This window comes from Piliocolobus tephrosceles, chromosome 14 (assembly GCF_002776525.5).
Source record: "Piliocolobus tephrosceles isolate RC106 chromosome 14, ASM277652v3, whole genome shotgun sequence".
Taxonomy (NCBI): domain Eukaryota; kingdom Metazoa; phylum Chordata; class Mammalia; order Primates; family Cercopithecidae; genus Piliocolobus; species Piliocolobus tephrosceles.
Window position 1 is genome coordinate 10,220,270 of NC_045447.1, and position 14,496 is coordinate 10,234,765.

The 14,496-nt window shown below is 56.8% G+C and overlaps 1 protein-coding gene across 16 annotated transcripts in view; it reads right to left on the minus strand.

Moving 5' to 3' along the window:
* Window positions 1-14,496, minus strand: part of DNM1 (dynamin 1) — a 57,765-nt gene that overhangs the window by 3,451 nt on the left and 39,818 nt on the right. For 4 of the 16 annotated variants that reach the window (XM_023217038.1, XM_023217031.2, XM_031934021.1 and 1 more), the window contains exons 12-21: window positions 12,312-12,382; window positions 12,049-12,100; window positions 11,833-11,844; window positions 9,488-9,601; window positions 5,332-5,441; window positions 4,360-4,471; window positions 3,909-3,920; window positions 3,086-3,256; window positions 1,420-1,661; window positions 837-1,052 (exon numbers count right to left, since the gene is read on the minus strand). In XM_023217038.1, coding sequence (XP_023072806.1) covers window positions 837-1,052; window positions 1,420-1,661; window positions 3,086-3,256; window positions 3,909-3,920; window positions 4,360-4,471; window positions 5,332-5,441; window positions 9,488-9,601; window positions 11,833-11,844; window positions 12,049-12,100; window positions 12,312-12,382 — 1,112 coding nt within the window. Of the gene's footprint in view, window positions 1-836; window positions 1,053-1,419; window positions 1,662-3,085; window positions 3,257-3,908; window positions 3,921-4,359; window positions 4,472-5,331; window positions 5,442-8,570; window positions 8,658-9,486; window positions 9,602-10,964; window positions 11,193-11,296; window positions 11,403-11,832; window positions 11,845-12,048; window positions 12,101-12,311; window positions 12,383-14,496 lie in introns of those variants that run through there. The other 12 variants (XR_002732572.2, XR_002732574.1, XR_002732573.1 and 9 more) reach the window with 7 other exon arrangements.

Sequence of the window (14,496 nt, forward strand, 5' to 3'; positions counted from 1 at the left end):
AGTCAAGCCAAAGGATGCAGTAGAAAGCTTTTCCTTAGAAATCTTTGGGAATGAAGCAGGCTTCAGCCACTCCCATCCCTGCCCCTGCCGCCACCCCTACCACATTGGTTTAGACTGGGTAGGGCCAGAAGCGGGGGGGTGGGGGTGGGGAGGAAAAAGACCATCAGATTGCCCAAGGCCCCAGGCTCCTTCCCCAGCTACTCCTGTCCTAGCCCGGGCCTGGGTGCCATTCTTACACTCTCACACTCGTGTGCACGCCCACACACACATCACACACCTCTCTAGTCACACAGTCACAGCCTGGTCTCTGCTCCTGTGGGCCAGTGGCTGGACACCCCCTGGGATGGCTCAAAGGAGTCAGGACTGGGAAATGGGGACATCAGGGTAGCTGAAGGAAATCCACACACCCAGAGCAGATAGGTAGGTGTTCAGACTCAGACCTAAGGTAGGCTCCGCAGGGGCTGGGAGAGGAATTGGACGGAATGGAGGATGGAGAACAGCAAGAAGAAAGGAGGAGGAATGCAACGTGTGGGCGGCCGCCGAGAGTGAAAATAGAGGGAAGCGCCATGCAAGTGCTGGAAAGAAGGGGGCAGGTGGGACGAGCCCCACAGCCCCCTCCCCAGAAACGACCACCTCCGGGACTCAGCGCTCCCTCGGGGGCAGGCTCCGCCAGCCCTCGGCCACACGTGGCGTGGCTCCGGCACCCAGAGTCCGATTGCCTGGGATGGAAACGGCCGGTTCTGGCGGCCGGGTCCGATGCTCTGGAATCCAGCCCCATTTCCCTCCCGGCCACGCCCGTCTGGCAGCCTCTCCAGCCGCTTTCAGCCCCTACTCACCTGGGGACCCCGGGCGGGGCGCGGTTGGGGCGCGAGGGCACCTGAGGGGGAGGGCCGAAAGGGTCAGGGGAAGCCCCCGGCCTGGAGGGCACGGGGGGCGCCCCCCCCAGGGCGGACCCAGCAGGCGGAGGCCCAGGAGCAGGGCCCCGCGACCCGGGCCGGGCTGGGGGCACGGCGGGGGCTCGGCGCTGCGGCGTGGGGCTGGACGTGGGCGACCTGAAGGCGACAGGGAGCGAGGAACAAGGAGAGGCGAGATGAGCGGCTCCGCCCACACCGAGGCCCCGCCCCAGCCCAGTGCTTGCCACGCCCATGCACGCAAGCCCCTCCCTGCCGCGCCCCGAGGCGGTCGCCGGAGCTTAAGCCCCGCCCCCAGCGGCGCCAACGTCCCAGCTCCACCCCGCCTCGCAGCCAGCTCTCCACGGCAAGCCCCGCCCCACGGCAAGCCCCGCCCTCTCTAAGCTCCGCCCCTCGCTCCAGGTGGGAGCCACCCCGGTGACGCGGGCGCGCCACTGCCCGGTCCCGGCACTCCTCCCGTGGGCCCCGGGCTGGGGGGCTTTGGGGCCGTGGGGGCCGGCCCTGGTACCTGCGTCCGGCCGGTACGCTCTGCACCTGCAGCCAGGAGTCGTCCACGGGCGGGGGCATGGGCGTGCTGACGGTGGTCGTATTGATGTCGCCGATGATGCTGAGCGCCTCCTTCAGCGCGTGGTACATGCGCAGCATCTCGTCGCGCCGCTGTGCCTGCTCCGCCGACTCCTCCATCAGCGTGTTCTGGTCTCCACACGAGTACAGGTTGGCCAGCAGCTCCGAGAAGATGAACTCCTTGGTCTGCGAGTAGGCAAAGAGGGAAGGAGGTGGGGACTTGATGCCTGTGCCGCCCTGGCCGCCCCACCGGGCCCTGCTGGGACTGTGAGCTGGTATGGCTTTTCCGACGCGGCTCCTACACTGCGTAGACTGGAAGATTCGCCTCCCCACCGCGCTTTTCTCGCTCACATGAGGACACTGAGGTCCACGGGAAAAGTCACCTGACCAAGGTCACAGATCCGGGAGGGGACTTAGGACCTATCACGCCACCAGAACACTTGTCTACTCAGTTTTTGTTTTGTTTTTCTTTGTGTGTGTGTGTGTGTTTTTGTTGTTGTTGTTTTGTTTTTGTTTTTTTTTTTTTTTTTTGGAGATAGGGTCTCACTTTGTCCCCAGGCTGGAGTACAGTGGCAAGATTACAACTCACTGTAGCCTCAACCTCCTGGGCTCAAAGTTATGTTCCAATGTCAGCCTCTCCAGTAGCTAGGACTACAGGCACGTGTTACCACCAACCCCAGCTATTCTTTGTATATATATATATATTTTTTTTTGAGAGGCAGTTTTGCTCTTGTTGCCCAGGCTGGAGTGCAATGGCACAATCTTGGCTCACCGCAACCTCCACCTCCCGGGTTCAAGCAATTCTTCTGCCTCCGCCTCCCGAGTAGCTGGGATTACAGGCATGCACCACCGCACCTGGCTAATTTTGTATTTTTAATAGAGGCGGGGTTTCTCCATGTTGGTCAGGCTGGTCTCAAACTTCCAACCTCAGGTGATCTGCCCACCTTGGCCTCCCAAAGTGCTGGGATTACAGGCATGAGCCACCGCGCCCAGCCAACCCCAGCTATTCTTTAAAATTTCTGTGTAGAGATGAGGTCTCACTGTGTTGCCCAAGCTGGTCTTGAACTCCTGGGCTCAAGTGATCCTCCTGCCTTGGCCTCCCAAAGTGCTGGGATTACAGGCACGAGCCACTGTGCCCAGCCCCTCATTATATTTCTTTTTTCTTTTTTTTGAGATGGAATCTCGCTCTGTCGGCCAGGCTGGAGTACAGTGGCAGGATCTCGGCTCACTGCAACCTCCGCCTCCCGGGTTCAAGTGATTCTCCTGTCTCAGCCTCCCAAGTAGCTGTGATTACAGGCTCACGCTACCACACCTAGCTAATTTTTCTATTTTTAGTAGAAACGGAGTTTCACCATGTTGGCCAGGCTGGTCTCGAACTCCTGACCTCAAGTGTTCCGCCTGCCTTGGCCTCCCACAGTGCTGGGATTACAGGTGTGAGTCACCGTGCTCAGCCCCTCATTATATTTCTATCTGACAGCTCTGGTCTGGACCGTGCCTCCCTCCCTGGACCTGGTCCCATAGGTCTGGTTGGCATCTCCCCCAGGCCAACATGGCCACCTGCGTCCCCAGTGCCACAGGACTTCCCTGCCCCCATGCGGCGGAGCACGCACATTGTTAATCATGAGGTGCATGATGGTTTTGGGCATGAGGTCCCGCACGGTCTTGTTGACAATGGCCATGTACGAGTCCACAAGATTCCGGATGGTCTCCACTTGCCGTTCCAGCTGTGGGTCCATGGAATGCATGAAGCTGTCGGAGCCATTCTCCTCGGTCTCACTGGCCTGCCATGGAGAACACAAGGGCATCAGGGTGGCCGGGCCATGCAGCCAGGCTCCAGGCATCGCCAGGATCTCAGCCCCTCCAAAGGTACCCAGAACACTGAGGCACAGAGAGAAGCGACTGGCCTGAACACACACCAGGCTCCCCATCCCTGTGCCTCTCAGAACCCTAGACTCCCCTGATTCAGCCTTGTCTTGGTTCTGACTCTAGTGCCTAGAATTTGCCTCAATTTCCCAATCCAGAAATTATTATTATTATTATTTTGAGAGAGTCTTGCTCTGTCACCCAGGCTGGAGTACAGTGGTGCTGTCTTGGCTCATTGCATCCTCCGCCTCCTGGGTTCAAGCGATTGTCCTGCCTCAGCCTTCTGAGTAGCTGAGATTACAGGTGTGCACCACCATGCCTGGCTAACTTTTGTATTTTTAGTAGAGATGGGGTTTCACCGTGTTGGCCAGGCTGGTCTCAAACTCCTGACCTCATGATCGGCCCACCTCGCGCCTCCCAAAGTGTTGGGTTTACAGGCGCGAGCCACTGCGCCTGGCCCCAATCCAGAAATTAGAAAAGAATATCTCCAGGTCCCTTGCTTGAAAACCTGGCTGGAGTTGGTGCCAGGCTGCAGATGCCTGGCAGGAGGCAAGAGAAGGGCACACTCACTTTCTCTTTGTCCTGGGAGGCCCACACACCAACATTGTCACCGCCGCCACCACCAGGGAGCACAGCCGAAGGAAACATACAGAGGGGAAAAGGGGAGAGATTGAGTGAACCTGGGACACTGCACCCCAACTCTCAGGCCACTCTAGACATCGCCACAGTGAAATAGGGGAGGCAAGAGAAGGCAGTCACAAGAAACCACCATCATAGAAAGGGGAATGTAGAAATGCCATCTGCAACAGAGACAGAGACATGAAACTGCCACTGGAGAAGGATGGGAGGACCAGGAGACTTATCTCTGGTTCCCACCCCCAGAGTGGGTAGCGGGGAGGATTCCTATTATTTCTGAGCCAAATAAGGGCTGGGAAACATGACGTAACTTGGCATCACTGAGGATGGTGCCCCAGGGGCCCAGGATCATGCTTGCCCCTCCTCTCCTTGCCCTGCCACTCACCCCAACACGCTCAGGGTATACGCCAGCCCTCAAGAAGGAGGCCTTCCAGCTGTCCACCTCCTCCTGTGTCTCACAGGCCAGCTCCAGCTGCCGATAATCCTTGTAGACATTCCTGCAAGACAGGGCAGATGGTGAGGGCAGATGGGCAAAGCCCCACCCTCCCTGGGGGTTAAGGGTATGCCCAGGCTTTGGGGTCACCATGCCTGAGGCCAGCTCATTTCCCAGCTGTGTGACCTGGGCAAGTCCCTTCCTCTCTCTCAGCCTCGGTTTCCTCATTGGGAAGATGGGTCAATAAGAATTCCCGCCTCCTCGGGTCACTGAGGATTCAGTGAAGTGAGTGGCAAAATGCTTAGAAGGGGACTGGACCTTTGATAAGGGGACAACCATACTCAGTGAAGTCTCTAGCTTGGGGCCCAGACCCCACCAGCTTCCTCTGTGGCTCTCTGAGGACCCCTCTGATGGCAGCTGGACTGAACCCTCATCTCTGAGTAGCAGAGGGCCCACTAGAGTCAGCCTTGGGTCAGGAAGGAAGAGGCCTGGTACTGCCACCGCCCTATAGGAAAGTGAGCAGGAGAAGAGGACCAGGCCTGACTAGGGCCCTTTGGCTCCAGTGCCTGGCAGAGTATAGTGCATGAAGAGCATGCACTATACCAGTGACAATGGAAGGGAGAAAGGGATAGAAGGAGGGAGGGAAGGGGAGACTGGAAGGGAGGGAGGAAAGGAGGGAGGATGGAAGGAGGAAGGGAGGAAGGAAAAGGAGGGAGGGAAGGAGGAGGGAAGGGAAGGGGAGGGGATGGGAGAGCTTGACATGATGTCTAGCTCAAAACAGGAACTCAGTAAGCATCTGTCAGTGGATTCCTTGCTGTGGGGCCTGGGGCAGGTTCCCCTCCTCCCTGGATCCCTGTACCCAGCTTCTACTCAGTGCGGGTGGTTTTGGGACTGCAGCAGCTACAGCCAGGGGCAGGCAGGCACCTCTGCTCCGTGTTAAAGAGGGCAAAGATGTGCTTGCTCGACATGAAGCCCTTCTCCACGTCCCGCAGCTTGAGGTTGTCCACAGACAGCATGTATTTCTTCTCTTTCTCCTGTGGGTGGAGGTAGGAGCCATGAGTGAGGTTGGCACTGTTCTCTGCCACACCTCACTCCCTAAGAGTCCCCTTGACTGGCCCGGAGCTTCTAAGCATCAGCCCCCTCCCTCTGTGAAGGTGCAGCTAGATAAAATCCTGGCCACAGGACCGTAGGCCTCCTGGGCACCGCCGGCCCCCAGTGGCGTTCCAGCCGGTCCCACCAGCTCTGCATATATGCCGGAGGCCAGGAGGCTGGTGAGGGGTGGGGAGGTGAGAGTGTGGGAGGCTCCCACAATCCCTCCCCAGGCAAGTCCTGGATACAAGCCAGGCCGGCCTCAGGCAGGGACCGCACACTCAGGCCTCTCTCGCCCCCGGCCTGGCCGCCTCTGACTTCATTTCCTGACTGCAGAGACCAGGAAGGGGGGCCACCAGCCCCGGCGGCTTCAAAGGGCTGGCTCAGCCCACTCCCCCAAGCTCCCCATGTGTTAGCAATAAGGCAACCAGCACAAGCCTGGAGATGGTGTGCCTGTGTGTGCAACATGTGTGTAGTTGTGTGTTTGTGCCGACACATGCAAGCTCAAGTACATATTACCTATTGTGTGTGTGCACATGTATATCTGGGGAGGTGCCCAGCATGAACCACGTGTCAGTGTGAGCGTGTCTGCATCTCAATGTGGATGTGTGCACACTTTGTGGATGTGTGTCGCAATTGTGCAAGCCTACATTTGCACAGCCACGCACAAGCTTATACCACACACTTATACTGGGGTGCACATCTTACCTGCACACCGTGGTACAATGGGCTGTGTGTTTGATTTGTCTAAAGCTGTCTAGGAGGAGTTATGTGTATCTGCACGCAGGCGTGTGGGGTGCTAGGCCCATGTGTATGCTTGGTATGGGCACGTGTGTATGTAGGCTGCTGTGTCCCAGGAGAGGGGTTCAGGGATCCGGGGAGGAGATACCCCAGGATGGGGCTCTGGGAGGGGGAGGGGTTTTTGTCACCCATGCCCTACTTGCTCACGGGGGTCGTCTGTGTGGGCCTTGGGGACTCAAAGAGCTTGGGCATGAGCCTTGCCTAGGATCTCAGGTAGGGGGCTGAGTTTAGGGGGACCTTGCTCCCCTGTCCTGGCGTCATCCTGCCCACCCCTCTCTGCCCCCCAACCCCCCCTGGCCCATGCAGCCACATAAAGCCCTCTTTATGCCAGGCGGGTGGCCGGGAGCCCCAGAGGGCAGCTGGGGGAGGAGATGAGGAAGTTGCACACACGGCCAGGGAACATCTGGAACCGTTCGAGAGAGGCCCTGCCGCCACCCGCCCTGCGCTTCGGGGTTGGACACTAGGTAGGAGCGGCCTCCTCCCCCCACCCCTCCCTTCCTGCCGGCCGGCCCCCTCCTCAGGCCCCTCCTTCTCAGCCCCAGCTCCCGCTCACCCCTGCCACGTCAAAGGAGGCAGAAGGGGAGTTGGGAGCAGAGAGGGGATCACGGGCTGGCTGGTCTGGGGCTGGGGGGACACAGGCTGGGGTTGGGGGGTTCTTGGATCTCCAGGGGATGGGGCTGAAGCGCCCACCGGATGGACAGACACTGCTGCCTGGATGGACCAGAGGACACCTCCACTCCGTCTACCCAGTGTTTAGACTATCTGTTCAGGACTCCCAAATTGTACAGTAGTCTGCACATTGGTTAGGCTGGGCTGGGTTAGACCCTCGGCGCCGCCGCCACTGGAGAGCTGGACCGACCCCTGCCTGCCATCCCAGAACCGGAGCCTGGAGCCAGGGCGTTGGGGCACAGGGTGGGCTGGGAGGAGGCACAGAGGGATGAGGGTGCCACCCTGCTGTGGGACTGGTGGGGGGTAGCGGTGATGGGGGAAGGGTGGCCGAGGAAGACTGAGAGGATGGGGGGGGGGTCAATGGGGACTGGGGATGTGGGCAGCTGCCGGTCTGCCCAAAGAGCCTCCCTCACCCCAAAACCTGAGGGCTGGCGGCTGGGTAGAGAAGTACAGACCACTCTCCCACCAGCCTGGACCACCTCCACATCCCCAGTGGTCCTAGTGCAAAAATCCACTCACATTCAACATACATGCACCTTGATACAGCCCCAGAACTCACATACATGAGCACTCCCATACTTTCAATCTCACACCCATGTCCAAACAGACACACACAATTGCATGCACACACACCCATACACACCCTCACTCACGACTGGAACACTCCCCCCATTCTCACATCCCAAAGACATACACAGATTCTCAAACACCCCATACTCACACCCTCCCTCCGGAGCCCCCTCCCCACACACACCTGCATTTACCTCCCAAGTACAGGCACGTGCCCAGAATCACTCTGCAGGTACAAGATTTCACCCCCAGATGCAAATGCAGACCACATATTCCAAACACACCTAGATGCTTATACCCCAGTCACACTCCTGAAAAACACCCACACGCCAGACCCACAAGCCACAGATACACACACAAACACACCCCGCCTCCCAGCACCCACAGCCCACAGCCCGCTCCCACCTCCCCACATACGATTCTCAGAGCTGTTTTCGCACACGACTTAACTCAGATGTACACAAAATCTCCAGAAAGAGCTACAGGCTCAGGCACAAGGACAGGGGACCCCCTCAGTGGCACGCGCCCCTCCCCCACAGTGTCGCCAGGTCTCAGGCCCTCGGCCCCAGGTCACATGGTCTCCCTGGCCCTGTGTAAGGAGCCTCAACACGGGAGACCCCAAACCCATGGGGGCATCTAGGCAGCCTGCAGAGTGACCGGCAGGAAGCCGGCCCCTACCCGCACCCCACGCCACCGCACACTCCATCCCTTCCAGGGGCTCCCATGCTGGGGGAGGCCAGGGTTGGGGTAATGAGGCCCAGATGGCTTGGCGCCCCCGCCAGTGACGACAGAGGGCCCCTCCCAAGGTGGAGAGTTGGGGCCCCTGCCCAGGACAAACTTGGAGGAGACAGGGACCTGGGAGGGGGCTTGGAGGCCAAAATCATAGGCCCCACCCAGAGCCCCGCTCCCCCATTGAGGGTGCTGTAGCCTCCAACAGCCCCTCAGGAAGAAGAGGGTCCCTTCCCCCACTCCTTGGCCAGCTGGAGTTCATTACCACAAGCCCACCCCCAGCCCTCCCCATTCTCTCTGGTCACCTCTGGAATCCAGATGTGAAAGCCAAATAGACTCGTTCTTAAAGGAGACCAGCAACGGGAAGGAGGTGGCAGGGGCTTCTGTGCACCCTAGTGGGCGGGGAGGGTTTCTTTTGTGGCAACTCGGCAGGGCCCCCACACTCCTTGCCCCTCAGCCTGGGGGCACTCTGCGCATTTCCCTTGGACTGCAGGGGTCTAGGGGACTGGGGTGCAGGGGTTAACCGGGTGTCTGGCAGCTGGACTCGTGTGTGTCATGGGCCTGTGGGGGCCACAGAGGAGGCGGCACGCCCTGCAGCGGGAAAACAGGAAGGCCGCTGGGCCGCAGGGTCAGGGAGGGGCACCCAAGGCCCCTGCCCACCCTCCCCGGGGCACTTAGCCCCAGGCTCCTCGGTCCTGCTAAGCCATCTTCTTCCAACCTGGGTGAGAGGGTGCCTCCCCCTGAACCCCCAGGGTCACCTGCCTTGGACCCTTGCATCCCAACTCCACCCGTGGATCCTTTTTTTTTTGAGACGGAGTCTCGCTCTGTTGCCCAGGCTGGAGTGCAGTGGTGCGATCGCGGCTCACTGTAAACTCCGCCTCCCGGGTTCAAGGCATTCTTGTGTCTCAGCCTCCCTAGTAGCTGGGACTACAGGCGCCTGCCAACATGCCAGGCTAATTTTTGTATTTTTAGTAGAGACGGGGTTTCACCATTTTGGCCAGGCTGGTCTCAGACTCCTGACCTTAGGTGATCCACCCGCCTCGGCCTCCCAAAGTGCTGGGATTACAGGTGTGAGCCACCATGCCCAGCCTGCCCACGGATCTTTGATGAGACATTTTAAGACCCTATTCCACCATCCAGCCCACTCTAAGCCCTTAGGAGGGTCTGAGCCTGACTCTGGCCACCAGCCCAGCCCCTTGATGACTACTGGCCCTTGACTCACCTCATCATCCTTGTACCAGGACAGATTCTCAGCGGTCAGCACAAACCAGTACTCCTTGGAGCCCCCTTTCATGATGCCAATATTATTGATAGTCAGCCAGCCCTTGCGGATGACCTGGAGAGTGATGGGGCAGGAGGTCAGCAGACAGGGCCTGAGCCTCCCTGTGGGGGACGGGGTAGGCAGAGAGAGGCATTTGAAACCCCACCCCTCCCCCAGCTCTCAGAGGCCTGGCAGTCAGCAAGGGTGGGGGCCAGACCTGCCTTGGTTTGAACCACAAGTGAACAGAGTGGAAGACAGGAAGGCAGAGATCAGCTCAGGATAAAGAGCCTTTGACAGGCAGACCTGGCCGAGTAAGGGACTGGAGGCCTGGGTAGGGGATGAGCTCCCTGTCACTAGGAATATGCAAGCACAGTTAATGGGGGCGATTGGGCAAGCCAACTGTGAGTCTTGGAAGCTTAAGGTCTTATCTGTTCTGAGATGTGTTTCTGACTTCACACATGCTGCCGCTGCCTCTGCCTAGAAAGCACTTCTTCCTTTTTGCCTGGCAAATTCCCACTCAGCCTTCGGGTATCAGCTCAGAATTCACATTCTCAGGCAGGCCCTTCCTGGCCCCCAGTATAAATCAGGATTCCCATAATAATCTTTGATCACTCCCTGAAGTTGACTTCTGTAACATGATTTCGATTTTTAATTAACTTCTCTGCATGCGTGTGTGTGATTATCTGTCGATGTAGCCTCCCCTGCTAAATGGTGAACTCTTTGGTCACTAATACATCCCAACACCTTGCAGAAGGCCTGGCAGATAGTAAGTGATCAATACATATTTGTAGTATGAATAAATAAAAGCTATGATAGTATGGTTCTAAGGGTCTTTGGCTCCAGGTCCCCAGGGGCAAGGGCTGAGCCACGAAGTGCCCAGAGTAACAAGCTAAGGTCCCTTTTCATGGCAGGAAGCAGCTGTCCCCAGGACTGTCCAGAGCCATGGCCACAGTCCAGGTCCTGTGGATTCTACTTCGGGGGTAGGGTCACTGGCCAGGCGCTGGCCATGGATCAGACCAAGAGGATGAGGGAGCTGCTTCTGCTCCCTCCTGGACCCTGACCTCCCCAGATTCTTCTCTGAGCATCGAGAGAAGACCCAAGGAGGCCTGGGGCTGGCGGCAAAGCCCTCTGGGGCCAGGCTTGCTTCTGGAGCCCTCCTTATGCCTCTCTGGCTTCCCTGAGAACCTGGCTGAGAACCCAAGCTGCACAGCCCAGCAGCAGTTGAGCTGAGGGGAGGCCACCAGCTGCCTCTCTCACCCCTTCCCGATCAGGCGAGGATTCCCACAGGGTCTTGTCACCGTCTCTGGAATTGAGTCCACTGTCCCAGGATGTGACCAGCAGATCTTACCACCTGCTCCCCACCCTAACCTGTAGCCTTTGTCCTCCCCTTCGGCCACACCCAACCCTGAACTCCTCTCTGCTCGTCCTAAGCCCTCTCTGCAGCCCCGCACCAGGGACTTCCTGCTCTCCCAATCCCTACCCTGCATGGAGCTCTCAGGGGCCTTAGCTGGGCTCTACCAGCAGGCCCAGGTCTCCACGTCCTGTCCAGGGGCCAGCACCGTGTAGGCAACAGCTAATGTTGGCCGAATTGAATTATCCTGATACCATGTTCATTCCTCCCTTCATTCTGTTGAGCACCTACTGCGTGCCAGGCACGGGGCTTGAGCTGAGGATTTAATGATAAACGGGACAGACTCAGCCCTCCCCTTGTGGGGTCTGGGAAGGAAATAGACATTAAGCCAATAATCACATAAACACCTAGAGTCTTACAAAGAAACTACGGCCTCTGGAACCTATGGAAAGAAAAGCTGAGGACCCTCGGGCTCATGTGTACAACTGAGCAAGCGCTTCGGACCAGGGATGTTTCCGCAGACATCTAAGGACAGAGAGCAGGAGGCCAGGTGAGCAGTGACTTCTTGACTTCTCTTGACTTCTCATTCGTCTCTTCATTCAAGTCCGGAGGCGATGGTTGTCAGCTTCTTAAAAATGTGTCTCACTCACGTGCATCCATCCATCCAACAGATGTTTAAGGAGCACCTACTCCATGCCAGGCCCGGCCTTCTCACCCACCCAGCCCCACACGGTCTAGTTTTGCCTGAAGTAGGTGCTTGGCTGGTGCACACAGATGGACGGGTGGATGCGGCTGGGCCTGCCTCTGGCCTGAGGGCAGGTGTGAAATGCCAGGGGCTGGTGTGTACAAGCAGCTTCAGCCAAAGGGTGCCCTCCTACCCACTGCAGATTCCCACTGCCAGTGGACCCTCCGCCCCCTCACTACACAAGCCGAGAGCCCCAGTCCTGGTACTCACCAGAATCTCATCCTGCAAAGAGGTAACCATAGCAACCACGAGAGGCATCGGGGAGAGAGGAGAGAGGGTTACTGAGGCAGAGTGGGAGGCTTGTGGCTGGCGGCTGACAGGTCCCTGGCCCCCTTGGGACTCTTCCCCTCAGGGGAGGAGCTCTCAGAGTCTGGCGTCCGTCCGGCACCCTCCATCCCTCGGGCAGGGCTGCTGGGGCCCACTCACCTGGTTCCCTGAAGTCTTCTTCTTGTTCATCTGGTTACTCCTCTGCTGAGCACTAATGGGAGGGAGGGGAGGAGTCTCAGAACTTCTCCTTTCAAGAAGCCCAGCTCTACTGCCCACTGCTTAGTGGGCACAGGACCCAAAGGGTTAACCTAGCAGACCTGGGCTCTACACACACTCACACACTCACACACACACACATACACACACGTTATTACCTTCTCTGCCCAGGGAGCACTCACTTTTTGCTCAGGGAGAGCACTCACTTGGCAAAGCCTATGAAGTCCTCATGGTTGGTGTTCATGTAAGCCAGCTCGATATCGATGAGAAGCATGACCTTCAAGGATAGGTAAGTTGGTGGGCAAGCGGAAAAGACACCACAAAGTTTTAAAACGCAGGGCAAGCTGGGAGAAAAATACTTGCAGCACATGTAGAAGGTTAGTATCCATAATAAATATAGTCCCTACCATCAGTGAAAGACAAAAACTGAGCGTGGTGGCTCACATCTGTAATCCCAGCACTTTGGGAGATAGATGTGGGAGGACTGCTTGAGCCTAGGAGTTCAAGGCCAGCCTGGGCAACATAGGGAGACCTGTCTCTACCAAAAAATACAAAAGTTAGCCAGGCGTAGTGGCATGTGCCTGTAGTCCCAGCTGCTTGGGAGGCTGAGGTGGGAGGATTGATTGAGCCCAGGAAGTTGAGGCTGCAGTGAGCCAAGATTGCACCACTGCACTCAAGCCTAGAAGACAGAGCAAAACCCTGAGAGAAAAGAAAAGAAAAAAGAAAAGAAAATAAGAGAGGAGAGAAGAGGATGAAAGAAAGAAAGAAAATCACAAATCAAAATAGTCAAGAACATGATGAATAATTCACAGAAGAAATGCATACAACCACTAAGGATGTGTAAAAAATCCTTACCCTCATTAATAAAGAAATGTAAGTTTAAAATGAGGCTTTTGCCGGGCGCGGTGGCTCAAGCCTGTAATCCCAGCACTTTGGGAGGCTGAGACGGGCGGATCACGAGGTCAGGAGATCGAGACCATCCTGGCTAACACGGTGAAACCCCGTCTCTACTAAAACATACAAAAAACTAGCCGGGCGAAGTGGCGGGTGCCTGTGGTCCCAGCTACTCGGGAGGCTGAGGCAGGAGAATGGCGTAAACTCGGGAGACAGAGCTTGCAGTGAGCTGAGATCTGGCCACTGCACTCCAGCCTGGGTGACAGAGCGAGACTCCGTCTCAAAAAAAAAAAAGAATAAATAAAAAAAATAAAATGAGGCTTTTAGCCAGGTGCAGTGGCTCACACCTGTAATCCCAGCACTTTGGGAGGCCGAGGTGGGCAGATCACCTGAGGTCGGGAGTTTGAGATAAGCCTGACCAACATGGAGAAATCCCGTCTCTACTAAAAATACAGAATTAGCTGGGCATGGTGGCACATGCCTGTAATCCCAGCTACTTGGGAGGCTGAGGCAGGGGAATCACTTGAACCCAGGAGGCGGAGGTTGCAGTGAGCTGAGATGATGCCACTGCACTCCAGCCTGGGCAACAAGAGCGAAACTTCATCTCAAACAAACAAACAAACAAACAGAGGTTTTTTAAATGATCAGCATGGCACAAGTGTTGGGAAATGAGCTCTCTCATATATTGTTGATGGAAGTGTAAATCAGTATCACCTTCTCGTAGGGCAATTTGGCAATATTTAACAAACATTAAACTGTACAGGGCTGGGTGTGGTGGCTCATGCCCATAATCCCAGCACTTTGGGAGGCTGAGGCAGGAGGATCACTTGAACCTAGGAATTCAAGACCAACCTGGGAAACATGGAGAAACCCTGTCTCTACAAAAAATAGAAAAATTAACCAGGTGTTGTGGTCCACGCCTGTGGTCCCAGCTACTTGGGAAGCTGAGATGGGAGGATCACTTGAGCCCAGGGATGCAGAGGTTGCAGTGAGCCATAATGGCACCACCGCACTCCAGCCTGGGTGTCAGAGTGAGACCCTATTTCAAAAAAACAAACAATGCACATATTCACTTCCAGAATTATATCTCACAGATACACTCAACAAGTAAGCAAAGATACAGGAGCCAGAGTATTCAAAGTAGTACAGTTTGTAATAGAGAAAATTTGGGAGCAAGCCAGTGGCTATCTGAGGGTGAAATAGATTATGATACTCTCTAGACAAGAAAGCACCCTGCAGCTGTTCAAAAGAACAAGGACGGGCCGGGCGTGGTGGCTCACACCTGTAATCCCAGCACTTTGGGAGGCCGAAGCAGGCAGATCTCTTGAGGTCACAAGTTCAAGACCAGCCTGGCCAACATGGTGAAACCCTGTCTCTACAAAAATACAAAAATTAGCCGGGTGTGGTGGCATGCACCTGTGGTCCTAGCTAATTGGGAGGCTGAGGCAGGAGAATGGCTTGAACCTGGGAGGCGGAGGTTGCAGTGAGCCAAGATCA